General features: G+C 41.3%; 1 protein-coding gene across 6 annotated transcripts in view; it reads right to left on the reverse strand.

The window, feature by feature from the left end:
- Nucleotides 1-716: 716 nt before the first annotated feature.
- Nucleotides 717-15273, reverse strand: part of LOC129475227 (neuroligin-4, X-linked) — a 342496-nt gene continuing 327939 nt past the window's right edge. For 5 of the 6 annotated variants that reach the window (XM_055267360.2, XM_063634377.1, XM_055267361.2 and 2 more), the window contains 2 exons: nucleotides 13762-14551; nucleotides 717-4318 (listed from right to left, as the gene is read on the reverse strand). In XM_055267360.2, the coding sequence (XP_055123335.1) occupies nucleotides 3469-4318; nucleotides 13762-14551 (1640 nt within the window). In that variant the 3' untranslated portion in view covers nucleotides 717-3468. Of the gene's footprint in view, nucleotides 4319-13761; nucleotides 14552-15136; nucleotides 15144-15273 lie in introns of all 6 variants that reach the window. The other variant, XM_055267359.2, reaches the window with a different exon arrangement.

Raw genomic sequence — 15273 nt, forward strand, 5'->3', positions numbered from 1 at the left:
GTCCTTGCTATCTTCCTTTATCTGATACTTAGCTAGGATTATCACAACATGCAGGGCCTTGGCTCACAAGTGTCTGCCATATAACTTCTTGGTGAAAAGATTTCGGCTATGAGGATATACTATCCTGTTATCCATCAAGTTCTCCTGTCGAATAGGGGCTAGTTTCCTCTGAACATATTCCATTATGAAAGGGGAGCAATGCAGGTGCGTGCCCCTTAGGGCTACTGTGAATGTCAAATAAGATTGTGATGGTTGGATGCACAGGAAGGAATTGACAAATGAGCTCCCATTGGTATGACAGTGATTTTCTGCCTCTTGAGTTTCATTCAGTAGAATTTCTTGCTGTCACTTGAAGGCTTACTCACCTAAGGCTATTTGAAAGTGTTTTGTTGACCACAACTCAAAACACAGTGACGCAAGAACGAGCAGTGGTAGAAATAACAAATCCAAACACTCCGTTTCAGACAGTGTCACCTGAGAAGCTTCACCAAACAGGGCTTGGTTTTCCAAAATCAGGCCAGCAGAGACTCCTCAACTGTGCAGCTGGCCAAAGCTAAAGAAACTATCCCATTACCAAATGTATTTATCTATTTGTAGCCTGTATCAGGCGCATCACTTAGTTTTTACAAAGAAAAAGGCATTCAAAGAACAACAAAAGCAAATAAAACACACCACCTACCAAGAAAGAACGGACGCATAATTATTTGCACAAAGCATTAGAAAATACTGTGATATTTTATTATTAAAAATGCTGCTGAAAAGTTTATACATATGTGTCCGGCCATATATATCTTCTATCATTACTTAAGGCAAAATAAAAAACAAAATTGCAAAAGAATAACCCAAGGAACCATTAAACCCTGCGTGCCTTTGAAGATCAAGAATAAAAGCCTAGGAAAGGATTTTTTTTTTCTTACTTTTTTCTCATTTTTTTTCTTTTTTCTCTTTTTTATAGATAGCAAGTATATTTTTTCTCATAGAACTCTATGAAGATTCTATAACTTCTTTCCATGTAGAAATGATATCATTTAAGATGTACTAAATCACTTTTGATCATAATCCCCTGTAAAAGCTAAAGTTATTCACTTAACAGGAACTCTGTTTTTCCTTATTCAAACGGCACAAGCCTGACGCGTTACTGTACATATTGCTAGCAGGAGACAACTGGAAATACTAAACAAATACTGGAATTCACATTACAGACAGACGAAACCAACATGGATGCCACACATCACTTCCTTTGTAGTTTCACGGAGAGCCTATTTGTGGTTGCTCAGGTGGGGTCACACAATGCTTGCAGAAATGGCCTGATCATAGCTCTATGAAACAATGAATTCGGAATGAAATCTTACTATGACACCTCTCTGTAGGAAAGAAATGTTGCTTCACGTGTGCTAAGTTGAGATAATAATATTTCACATATTTATATACAGAGAATCACTCTCAAAGTTAACCCAAGATAAGCAATAGGATTTGGGGGTGACTTGTATGCATTTCTAAAAACACTTTTCTTTTTTCTAGAGGTCACTCTCAAAACACTGATATATCACTATAGTTTGCGTGTAGGGATTCAGTAATCAAAGGTTGTTATTGCAAAAGAGCCAGGCAGCTGGAATATTTTTATGGGGAATGTCCACTTTAGCAGAGAGATTTAAGACTGGATTTCTAGAATAACCCACAATGGAGCCGAGGGACATGATCTTCAAATATCTTTGGCTACTGTTTCTTGGTAATGCAATAATTTTTCAAAAAAGTAACCATTGCTACTATGTTTCCTTCCACCTTATAACACTCAAAACTTTCCTGAAAAATGAGAAGAGAAATGAAAAAATGACAAGCTGTTGGAAAAACAAATCTCTGATCCCTAGGTCACCAATTTAAGATGGGTGAATAATTTCCATTCAATGTTTTCTCAGTGAAGTTATCCTAATTTCTCAGAAAACCCATGCAAAGCAGTTTTAATATTCTATCCTTTTTTCCCCCCATTCTTCTATAATATTCACCGTTTGGTGACCTGATACACAAAATCCACAAAAAGTGGTATTTTCAGACAATCATATGTTTGATCCCATAAATGATAAAAGATTTTTAAAAACCTGCTTACTGATAAATAAGGGACCGAGTGCTTAAACAAAAAGGAAAGACACATGTCTTCCTTCAATCTGATTAGCTAAGCTGAGCAGGTACTTCATCGGCCAAACCCTCCCGCAGCTGCTAGGGAACACAGAGCCGTATTTACTCCAAGGGGCATAGCCCCACCAAAGGCAAGCTTTCTTCTTTTTTTGGCAGGGCCCTGAAATGGGAAGCAACTCTTCCTAAACATATTCAAAGGGCCAGAGCTACAGAATGGGACTTGTATTTTTGTTTCTCCCTACTGATTCTTTGTGTGTGCATGTCTCTAATTTAACAAGCTGTAAATACATTCCACTTTGGGGACCCATCTCTGTACTGCAATTTCATGAAGGCTAACACGTACAAGTCAAAAGTTTTTCCAAACAGTGGTCTCCTAAGAATGCTCTAAGAATGCATGCACCTGTGCAACCTGACGGGGGAAACAGGCCACACAGACCTTCTGGGTCTTCTGTGGGACATCACATCCGCCTACAAATGAGAATCTCGTGTAAGAAAATCCCATGTCTTTGTTTACCACAAGTAATTAAGAAGAAAAGCCACTTTTGTTGGGGAGGAAACAGAGGTGATATGACTAATGTGTATATATATATATATTTATATACATACAGAGCACAATGAAAAGCACAACCTTGCTAAAAGCTCTTTCAAACTGAAAACACCAATAAAAGCTTTTTTTCTTGTTTGTCTGTTTGTGGTTTTTGTTTAAACTCACAGCTATATACATTTTTCTTTTTTACAAAGTTTCTTAAATATAGTTCAGGCTGGCAAAACGCCTCTTTGCACATAACCATACAGATTTCGCTGCATAGTCCATTCTTTTATTTTAATAATAAATTTCTACGTTTCCTTCTCTCTGGATTACAGCTCCATGTGCTGGGCAAAATCTCATTGACTCTTTCTTCACTTAAGGAGAGCCATCCATTGTGTGGCACAGAAAGAAATGTTTAAACTTCCATTGTAATTAAAAAATAGTAAGTGTCCTTGGCTGAGTTTCAGAAGTGTCAGCTGCTTCCATGATGTTGGAGACACCCAGGGCCTTGAAATGGTGATGTCCTATCACACTAAACATCGATTGGAGTGGTAGAGATCTTCAAGCAGTATTTTAACAGAAATGTGTACTTCTCACATTTCATAGGGTCAGAAGTTGATCTCGTAATACTGGAAAACACCAATGACAAGGGTCTGCGGGATGGGATGACTGCCTTTTTGCATTTTTGTCTTAAGTCAGTGGGACAAAAACATTCCTGGTTTGGAGACTTTCTTTCTCTCTTTCCTTCTCTCTTCTATGTTGCTGAGCGGGTAGGGCAGAGGGATAGGAGGGGAAATACGGCAAAGCTATACTCTAGTGGTGGAATGTCCATGGGGTAAATTTGTACTGTTTTGTCCTCCACTGAAGGTGTTAAAAGTGTGCAAAGGCTGCATCCCCGTCAGTGTGTTTGGAATCATGGTGATGGTGTTTGGCGTCATAAGTGGGATGTCATCTGGCGACCGGCGCAGCGTGAGGGTGTAGTCTGGTGGGCAGGTGAGCCTCAGCGTGTCGTGTGCCTGCAGCGACTCACACTCGTGATCGTGTTCCAGCTGCTTCATCTGCAGAGACATGATCTCTTCGTTCTGGATGTGAGCGATATCATTTGTGGTGTTTCTCTGGGGACTGGGGCGCCTGTGAGTCTCATGGCGCCTCTTGTCCTTTTTGTAGTACAGCGCCGCAAAAGCTAAGATGTTGAGGAAGAGGAGCGACGCCCCGACGGCAATGGTGACACTTAATTCGGTGGAATAATCTCGTTTGGTTTCAATGAGGACAGTTGTGTCCTCGGGCCCTGTTTTGTGAGGGTCCTTAGAGTGTTTGGGATTGTTGGCAGGAGTGATTGCTGGGCGTTTGGTCGTTGGCCATATCTTGGCGGGAGATCGCCGGGTGCCATAGGGAAATGATGTCATGTCTGGTGGAGGAACCTTTGTGGTTGTTGAGACATACTGGAATATCTCGTTCAAGTTGTGCAAATGAGGAACGAGTTCCAACCAGAAAGCCACTTTCGTTGCCCGGTAGTGATCTCTCACTCTGGGTTTCAAGCCAATATGCAGATAGAGCTGGTCTTTGGGATTATACTTGGACCAGGCCACTTCTTCAAAGCGGTTGGGTTTTGTGTGAATGAACTTGGTATCCTGAGGAACTGGTTGATTTGGATCACTGGGGATAGAAGGAAGAAAAACAGAAGGGTCATACTCTTCCACATGTGACATGAAATTATCTTAAAGCAATAAATCAGGAAGTTACAATCTGCTCTTCATATATATTTATCAATGAGCACAAAGTATCCAAGCAGCAAAGGTACATTCTGCTTTAATCCTAGACCTGTCTACCATGTTGTCATTTCCTTTAAAAATTGCTCTTGTTTTTCTTTTAAATATAAATCCTGATAGCAGCATTATGCAATTTTTATAACATGTTTACTATTTTTTAAGGCATCAAATGATCTTCAAAATAAAGGGAAAGAAGGAAAACTAAGTGTCTCTAGGAAAAATTTCAGTATTTCAAGTTTCGCTCTTTTTGAACTGTAAAACTCATCCAGGACTGATTTGCTCCAAAGGGATATTTGGCAATGTCTGGAGACACTTTTGGTTTTCGTAGACGAAGGGTCGTTCTATGAAGGGCGAAGGTGAGGGATGCTACTAAATATCCTCTGGTGCACAGGAGAGACCCCCACAGCAAAGAAGTTATCTGGACCCAAATGTTAACAGTACTGAGGTTGAGAAATTCTGATTAAGAAGCTACTGTCCAAGAAATGGGCATTCTCTTTCTTGCTCAAGAATTGCTTTTGAAGTAAATGAATAAATGTTGCAGTTTTAGCAATGAAAATTGATATTAACAGTCAAAATAAAAATAGGCTTTATAATTACAAAGTGTTTGTAAACAGACACATGCACCATGTGTTTGCTCTCTATTTGAAGGTAAAAAGATGAAGGCACACTGTGTTAGCTGTAAGAAGTTTGCTAAAATGGTACATATAGTTATGATGAGGTTAACATGTTTAAGATAAATAAGACACCCAGAAACAAGCTGAAGGCTGTTACAGATGCTAAGCTGTGCTTGGAAACTATGAGCCAAAGAATTATCTTATTATTATTTGCACAAGTGGGCACAGGTAGAAGGAGAATCATAAAAATTTGGAGATAATTCATGAAACATAGGGCCTTTAATAAACATCTTCGCAACCAACTCTTTTAGGATAACACTTCCCCTTCAAAAAACAAATTACCAAATGCTCATTTCTTACATTTTTTTATGGCTTGTAAAGTAAGCTAAAAAACAATTACGTCTTAGGGTTTATTTGTTATAAAAACGATTTGAGATTATGCATGGCAAAATGTTATGTACTAGTTAGCACCGAGCATTGAGATGTGATGTGCAGACCCAGGCAAGCAGGGAGTTGCAACATCCTGATCAGTGGCTCCAGGTGTGAGCTAAGGGCTATCTTCCAGGTAACTTCTCCTCGGCGGGACTTTTGTGAAACTGCCTCCAGCCATTGCATGGCCTGCATGGCAGAAGGCTGCAGGACCAAGGAAGATCATGTATCTGTAGCCATTACCAGACATTGTGCAGGATTCAAACAATATACTTGACCCAGAGGTGCCACACTTGCTAAAGGAAAATTTTATCCCCTCAGTCTGAGTCTGTGGTGGTGATAAAAGAAATCATATCCCTGTATTCAACTTTCTGCAGCTCTGGCTAGTTAACAGCTGTGAAATCTTGAGCAAGTTTTCCAGCCAGTATTGGCCTTAACTTACTCCTCCACATGGCTGATGAGAATATCAGGGTTGGAGGTAAGTGATGAAGGTTGAAAGATAATGACAAGATGTCTGGCATATGGCAAGAACTCAGGAAATATCACCCCCTCTCTTCAAATATAAAAAATAGAACACCTATAATATTGCAAGGGAGGGAGAACTAGGAAGTAATATACTGTATATCAGAGTACATACTGAATTTCTATATTGTATACATTGTGGAGTGTATAAAAGTATATTGTATATTACATACTATATACAAGTATACTGCATACCAGTTTATACTGTATACTAACTGTATACTATATGCAGTATATATATGTGTGTATGTCATGTGTATATATATGTGTATGTGTATATCTATCTATACATATAGATATAAGATGTATAATGTAATACAGGAGAAAAAGAAAGTTGACCTCTACCCTTTAGTTGAATGCACACTAACTGCTGTGTTTTCACTTTACTAAGAGGGTGAGAACAAATATATATAATCTCATAGGTTCTAATACCATGAGTTTTCTTATTTACTGATAAACAATACATTTGAAAAGTCTTCTGCTTTTTTATTTATTATGCATGTATTCTTATATGGTTTTGAAAAAATGTTGGATTCAATGCAGCATCTCATGTTTCTTTTGCTTCTTTAAGCCTTCTGAAATAATTGTAAAATTTTCAGTTATTTAATGTGTACTGAAAGAAAAATAAGTGAATGACTATTTTAGGAAAAAAATCCACTAATATTAGCTATTGATTTTTAATATTCTAAAGAAACAAATGGAAGTGAAGATTCCTCATTTTTTTCCATGGATCCGATTTTACTGAATTGGATCTATTGGATGTGTGGCTATCTCATCTATTAAGCAGTGAGCGTCTAGGAAAAGGAGTATTCTGTTCATGTTGGGTACAAGGCTATTTTTGAAGGAACTCAGGGTATATTTGAAAGGTAAAGAAAACGTATTATATTTTGTTCTTGAAGAATAAAGCAGAGGATTTGGAAAATCCATATAAGTGAGCTGCCGCCTGATACAGTCTGTCTATTAAAGATTTCGGAGATGCATAGCCAGAATTCTTAAACTCAGATAAACTTGTGGAGATTATGACAGCCCAAGTCATTCTCCCTTACCAAACCCCTCCAGACAGTGAGGTCTAGATGTGGGTATCAGTGTTTTGTTTTTTAGACTTTATTCAGCATAAGAAGTGTTTAAACTACTGTGAGTAAAATTAAAGACTATAATGATTGAGGATAGAAATACAAGTTGTTCTCTCCAGTAAAAGACTCAATGCATGTCTTCCTCCTTATCCCCCAGTACCTAACGCAGCCATTTCCACCTGTCCTGTTTTTATTTGAGATGTAATCTTGGCGGCAGAGACTCAAGTGCCTTTCTAAGATCTAGTTCATTTCTTTAGCTAGAGATGGATATAGTACTATGATCTCTCTAAAAATATCTGTGAATCCTCTCAGCTGTTCCTTTAAGTAGTACAGGTTTTCCTTATACCCAAAACATTGTTCGCAGTTAACGATCTATTATCAGACTAGTTTTTTATGCATTCAGTGACTCCTCTTCCACACCAGGTGGGGATGTTCATTCATTCAGCTTAAAATCCCTTTTTGGTAATAAAGGTTGCCTTTACAGCCAGAATTATGCTGCAACTCTCTGTAACCCATCCCCACTAAATACCTCCTTGGAACTTCTTTTTTTTCCCAAAGATTTAACAATAGTTGAATGTAAATTAATCACAGGATACCAGCACATTCAAAAGCAGTGATGGTAGCTGATGCAAACAGGATAGAAATCAATCTGCCGTACAAACCCCAGACTCGATGGAACAACATAAAAAAATCAAAATATGTGTTGATCTGATTTTCCATTACAAAACTCTCTTCTCATTTCTGACTTCCAATAGCACATAAGGTCTTCTATTCTATATTACAATGCATTGTTTGGTTACTTTAAAGCACTGTTCTTTGTCATACCTTATAAATAAACCGATTCCCCCACTCCTTTTTGTCCATCTCTTTCCACACAGAGCTCAAAATGAAAGAATTCTGGATCATTGAGCACCTGAATTTTATTGATCAGCTTGGACAAACCCCTTTTCTCCTATTCCCAAAGTAATTTTACGGGAAAAGGACTTTAATGCTCTAGAACCCTTTTCAAACTTTAGAGTTAGTTTTCACTTTTCCTTGACACTGCTCCTCATTTCCAAAAATGGCCTCAATCTACCTGATTCATACAATGCCTCTGCATGTTTGGGCTTACACGGTTCTCTTCCAGCATGATTTTAGTCCTCTGACCTGGACTAACATTGAAACATCTCCTTGCTACAGGGGAGGATCCCCCTCAGGCACAGGCCTGGGTGACTCCTTCCCTATTCAAAATAATAATAAAAAAGAAATAGCAAGGATTACTTGAGGTCCTGGCATTCAATGATTTCAATATCCTGTCTTGATCAAGGTTTTCATAATTTAGAGCCTCCGCAGGGACTTCCTCCTCATTTCTACTATGCGTACTCGCTGACTCCGCCTTTCTAAGATGGGGGAGCCCTCTCACCTACTGCTACCATGAAAATATACAGGTGACATGATTTATAAGCAAAGATCCAATTGCCCCTCCCTCCCTCCTTCTTTCCTTCCTCCTCTCCCCCCTTCCCTCTTTTCTCTCTCTTACCCTCCTTTTCCGTTTTCCTTCTTTCCCTCCCTCCCTCCCTTCTTCCTCTCCTCCTCCATTCCCTTTTTCCTCCCTCTTCCTTCCTTCCTCCCTTCCTTCCTTCTTTCTCTCCCTCCATTTTTTCCTTCCTTCCCTCGCTACTCTTTCCTTCCTCTCTTCTTTCTCCCTCCTCCCTTCCTCTCTTCCCTCTTTTCTCTTTCTTTCCTTTCCTTCCTTCCATCTTTTCTTCCTTCCTCCCTTCCTTCCTTTCACCTTCCCTCCCTCCTTTCCTTCCCTTCTTCTTTCCTTCCTCTCCTCCCCCCTTACCTCTTTCTTTCCTTCCTTCCTCCCTTCACCCCTTTCTTGATTCCCTCCCTCCCTCCTTCTTTCTCTTCCTCCCTCCCTCCCTCCTTCCCTCCCTTCCTTCCTTTGTCCCAACTCTCTTTCTTTCATTCCCTCCTTCCTTCCTTCCTTTCTTTTCTCCGCCATGCACATCCCAACATCATTTTTCTGTGCTCATCCCAAAACCAAAGGTTTATGTATACCAGGTATATGTGCCTTCAAACCTAGACTAAAGGTCAGAACCATCTACTTTGAGATGTCTATATAGAAGCATCCAGACCCCATCCACTTCATCTCGGCAAACACATGCGCCATCGAGAGACTGGCTGTGCCTGCAGGTTTCGAACGCTTGACATAACGCCCACTGAGAGTGGTGAGGCATGTCCTGGCACAATGGGATCCTTTCTCCATGGCACTGTGTAGTGACAGACACGCTGGGAGCTATTCTTGTTTCCTCCTGTCACCTCCAGTGCTGGAAGGGAACAGTGATGGTATGCAGAAATATGCCCTCCTGTTCTGTGAGTCATCGTCTGAGTGTGTGCTCTGCAGAATGGCGTTAAACTTGGCAGCTCACACGATAACAACAGATAAGGTGCATCCCATACTTTCTCCTTGCGGGCATCAGTTTGGTTCATTCTCTGCACCTGGTGGGTGACCAGGGACTCCTTCTCTACCCTGGAGTGATCGGGCCGCCACCCAATTTACAATAAACAAGTAACTACCAACTGCAAATGAAGTCCTTGTCATCCACTGACGAATACCTAGCTCACCAGACTGTGCCCGACAGCGAAATTCCCCATTTCCTTCTTTTATGGGGCTGCCATGGAGGTGTGATCACTTAAACTATTTGTATTTGAATCCACACGTTGCATTTCACATGAGATGTAAGTTCTGAGTAACTTCCTTGAGGAATCATTTGAGTCATTCTAATACCTTTCCAATGAATTAAAAGAGCTCACTGCATTAATACACTCAGTGTTATTTCAGGGATGTCTATCCATGGGCAGAAGAAACAAAAATAGAGGCTTCAGACGGACTGACATTTGAGCTCTGGGTACCTCAATGAACTCTCTCTACCTGCAGCTTTTGATTTCAGTAGCATCAGAGCGTCTCTCCAAGTTCTAGCAGTTATTCCTTCCTCATCTCTTCCAGCCATGTCAGGGCCTTCATGAAAGCTAGAAGCACCCTCAACACAGACCATGAATGGCAACGTGAATGTATTCCCTAAATGCAGGGTGGAAATCACAGGCTCTAAGCCACATGATTTTAAGAAACAGATTCATGGCATTAAAAAGCACTCAATAACAGAGATCACTGTGGTATTCTCACGGCTCTCTCAGACCTTCGTGATGTCTTGGTAAAAGCATCCATTTGGTATCAGCAGTGATAACGATCACCTCATGGAACGAATTAACTTCCTTTATCTTTTTCTGTCTTTTTTCCTTTTTTTTTTTTTTAAATAATGAGAGAGCCAGCCTCAGTCTCATAGCCTTTGGGAGTCAGGAAGAGCTAATGAGAATTTAACAGCATTATTTAGATTTCACTATTGTTTTAATGGTGCTAGAAAATGTATGAGGAATGATTCTAGCTTTCCACTTAAGATAATCACATAAAGTTTATTTTCAAATCATGTAAGGCGGAAAAGAAAAAGCAAACGTTTTTAATGAAAGTAAGTAAAGAGAGTGTTTACAGACCAAGTCGGTAATAATACCTTTGGATGCCAATGTAGTGAAGATTGAATGAGTATAGCCATGTTGGGAAACTCTCATGGAAGTCTTTAGGCTTCAAGAGGATGAAATTCTCTGCAACGGCAGACACCGCCTATCTTAGTGCTGTCACAAAAGAGAGCCTGGCCCTGATTTCACAGGGTATTAGAGATTGAATACCATCTCCCCGTAAATTAAGATACGCTGAAGTTATAACCCCAGTACCTCAGTATGTGAGCTTATTTGGAAATAGGGTAACTGCAGATACGATTATTTATGTTAAGTTGAGGTCATACTGGAGTAGGGTGAGCTTCTAATGCACCTTGGCAGATGCTCTTGTATGAAGACGGCCATAAGTCTCTGACTCTCTTGTATGGAGTCAGAGACACACAGGGAGGCCGTAAGATGACAAAGACACAGAGTGGGATGGTGCACCTGCAAGGGAGGAATGCCAAAGACTGTACCCAAACTCCAGTAACTAAGAAGGAGCAAGGAAATACCCTCCCCCGCTACAGCTTCTGGAGGGAACTTGGCCCTGCAAGCACCTTCACTTGCAACTTCTGGCCTTAGAAAGTGTGAACCAATACATTTCTGTTGTTATAAGACACAGCGTTTTTTGTGCTTTGTTTTTTTTTTTTTTTTTTTTTAAAGACAAAGGTTTCGGTCTGTCACCCAGGTTGGAGTGCAGTGGTGCAAACATGGCCCACTACAGCCTTGACCTCCTGTGCTCAAGTGATCCCTCTGCCTCAGCCTCCTGAGAAGCTGAGACTCTCGGCATACGCTACCATGCACAGCTAAATTTTTTCATTTGTTTTGTAGAGACGGACTCTCACTATGTTGCCTAGGCTGGTCTTAAACTCTTGGCCTCCTCAGGCGATCCTCCTGCCTCAGCCTCCCAAAGTGCTGGGGTTACAAGCATGAGCCACTGCACCCAGCACAGCCATACAGTTTCTGATACTCTGATAACAGCAGCCCCAACAAACTAATAAACAAGGTTTACTTTAAAAAAAGTATTAATTTGATTTCAATCATTTCTTCACACAAAAAAGAACCTTTGAGTGATAGACAAGCATCTGCACCAAATGTGGGTCCCTCCTCCCTTCTCCTCTGGGTAGCCTTTCTCAGACCAAATCTACAAAGTCTGATTATTGAAAGGTGGTATCCAGGTGACACCTTTTCCACTCCAAAAACGTGCTGTACTTTTGCCAAGGGCACAGAACATTCTCAAACCACTCCCTACCCAAACCACTTTGGAATCTTTGTACAGTATGCCAGCTGCTAAACACGTAGGCATTGAAACCACCAGCATCTCCAGATCTTCTAAGGATTACTGTGCATAACTCATGTGTGGCAGGGCCACTGCAGTCTCAGAGCCTCATTCTGCATGGGAAGATTTACCTCCCTGGGCGACAGACACATCTCTCTCTCTCCTTCAGTGTAAAGAGGCTCAGGGTGATGATGGAGGCACACACTAGTAGAACGGAATGACACCCCATTCATTTCCACAGTTATATTATTAGACAAGAGAAAATGAAAAGATGCCACAATGTTCGGAGCTATTTAGGATGTTTTGGGTTCTTTTCTCCCATGGTTTGCAGAGAATCCACTCAGCAGAATATTGGCAGACTCTGTTGTATATGTGCTTTTTGTATATTTTATATTTTCTACTATATTTAGGCCAACAAATGAGCTTTCCGGTGAGATACACATGTGTGTGTGTGTGTGTGTGTGTTTATATATGCATGCCATATAGCAATATGATACAAATATCATATATTTTCATTTGCTCTCTCTCTCTATAGCTATGTATATAGCAAAGAAAATACAAACATATATTTGTGTATATATATATATATTTGTATTTGTATATATATTGTATTTGTATATATAGTATATTTATTTGTATTTGTATATACAAATATATTTGTGTGTATATATATACAAATACAAATATAAATGTACTACATATTATACAAATGGGAACATCTATATTTTTATATAGACATTAAATATATATAGGAATATATATTTATATTTCTTTAGAATTATTATGGTATTTGTTTTCATTCCTATGGCCAGGCAATCAACACATTCCCCAAGTGGGACATGTGCTGTGATATCCTTACAAATTAACAAAAGATATATGGTTGAAATTAGACTTAAAACTCTGTAATCAGGGCTGGTGTGATGGCTCACACCTGTAATCTCAGCACTTTTGGAGGCTGAGGTGGGAAGATCGCTTGAGCCCAAGAGTTTGAGACCAGCTCGGGTGACACAGCAAAACCCTGTGTCTAACAAAATAAAATTAGCTGAGTAAGGTGGTGTGCACCTGTAGTCCCAGCTATTCAGAAGGCTGATGTGGGAGGATCCCTTGAGCCCAGGAGTTTGAGAAAAGCCTGGGCAACATAGCAAACCCTGTGTCTACAAAAATCCATGTAAGGGCATGGTGGTGCACGCCTGTAGTCCCAGCTACTCAAGAGGCTGAGATGGGAGGATCACATGAACCCATGAGCTCGAGGCTTCCGTGAGCTATGATTGCGCCACTACACTCCAGCCTAGGCAACAGAGTGAGACCCTCTTTCTACCAAAAAAAAAAAAAAAAAAAAAATTAAAAATTAGCCAGGCATGGTGGCAGGCACCTCTAGTCCCAGCTACTCAGGAGGCTGAGGCAGGAGGATGGCTTGAGCCTAGGAGTTCAAGGCTATAGTGAGCTATCGTTGCGCCACTGCCCTCCAGTGTGGGCCACAGAGTGAGACTGTGTGTCTAAAACAAAGACAAAAACAAAACCGTTTAATCAGCTGTTAACAGAACCGTCATATATGTATGAGTCCTGCACCTGCAGGTAGGAACTCTGGAATTCCCAATGGGCAATTAGAACTCTAGTAAAAATCTGGTTTGACAGTTAAGTGTTTTACTCCTATAACACTTTAGGAGTAAAGAAAAAAATGAGTTGCCAGAGATGTTGGGGGAGAAGCTGCCTGCTACTGCTGTGTGTGTAAGCATGTGTCTGTGTGTATATGTGTGCATGCATGTGTATGTGTGTGTATGCGTGTGTGCTCCTGCACGTGGCAGTAGAAGCAACACCTATATTGAGGACCCAAACAAGTGGCGAGGATAGTGATACCCCAACACGAAGAAGAACGTACCCAGTTTTGGCGAAGTTCGTCCAGTAGGTCATGACCACGGCGCTGAGCATGACGTCGTTCTTGGAAAAATTACAACTGAAGAGCTCGGTGGGACCGATCATGGGGATGCCGAAGACGTAGGGGACCTCATCGCCATGGGCCGAATCCGCCCAGCTGGGCTTCATTTCGCTTTGGCAGTGATGATAGAAGGCATAGAAGTAGGTGGGGGAGCCGTACTGTGCGTGCAGGTCGGCGGTGGCCACGGCGGGGGCCACCCACTGATGGTCAGTAAAGAGAGCCACCAGGGTTTTCCGCCGCGTCTCCGGGTTTTCCTTATCGGCCCAGTCTGTGTACATGAACTTGATAGTCTCCCGCAAAGTGTCTTTCCCTTCAGGGTAGCCGTAAAGGTTGTCCACGAAGTTGGACACAGAGAAGTCAAAGTCGTTGGGCGTCACACCGTCCTCGTTATCCACGATGCCGTCCACGAACTTCAAGCCTTCCCCTTGGTTGACGCCCAGCATGATATCGTAGTTGAGGAACTCGCCTTGTTCCATCAGGATCTGGGGGTCGTCTGGGATGACGTCGCCGTCAATCACCGGCCCGAAGGCTATGTGGTAGGTGGCCGGGGTGATGGTCTGCTGGATGAGCTCCTTGTAGTTCTTGTTCCGCAGGCATTCTACCATGTCCGTAGTGTCCAGCATGTTGCAGCCGACCTTGTCTGCCAATATCCGAGTGTACTTGGCCGGCTGGTAGTTCACTGCCCAGCTGGACAGGGCGGTGCCGCTCTGAATGATGGCCTTCTGGAAGAGACCTGCAGGTGCAAAATTGTGGACATGCAAATGAAAACCCGCAGGACAGAAATGCAGCTTTTACTGAGCAATGAAGGCTGTGATTGTCTCTCAGGCATGTGAGTTTCTGGATGTAGTAGCATTCAGCTCTGTCAGGGGCCCTTTTACCCATTTTCATTTCCATTCCCCCTTCCCCCCTCCTCCTGAACATTCATTTTAGGGAATGTTATTCTATACACACACACACACACACACACGCACACACGCACGCGCGCACGCACACACACACATACGCACGCACACACACACGAGTTTAAGGAAATGAAACCACATTGCCACTTTTCCTGCACTGGTAAAATACATGTGATTTCTTTTTCCTTCCACAATTTAGTGTCGTTTTTGCTTCCTTGCCTCCAGATGCCATATATAGAAACTCCAAGAGCAACTGCATTCCCCATTTCCAAGAAAAAAAATGTTGTAAGCTAGTAAAAGGTCAAAGGCCCTCTTGTCTCACAAGCAAAACTAGGTATCTCTTCATTATGGGAAAAAAAGAAATCCACTGGAATCAACTTCAGAGTGCTAATTCAGGAGCGCATTTCTACTTCTACCTTGAGTCTAATGAAGATATTGGCAATTAAAATAAATACATTGAGTTAGCTATGCTTAAAGAAATCCTCAACTGGGTGCCTAAGTAAGGAGTATTTTTTTAAGTCACTTCTTTCAAAACTACATCCATTGGAAACTC

This window comes from Symphalangus syndactylus, chromosome X (assembly GCF_028878055.3).
Source record: "Symphalangus syndactylus isolate Jambi chromosome X, NHGRI_mSymSyn1-v2.1_pri, whole genome shotgun sequence".
In the NCBI taxonomy this organism is placed as follows: Eukaryota; Metazoa; Chordata; class Mammalia; order Primates; family Hylobatidae; genus Symphalangus; species Symphalangus syndactylus.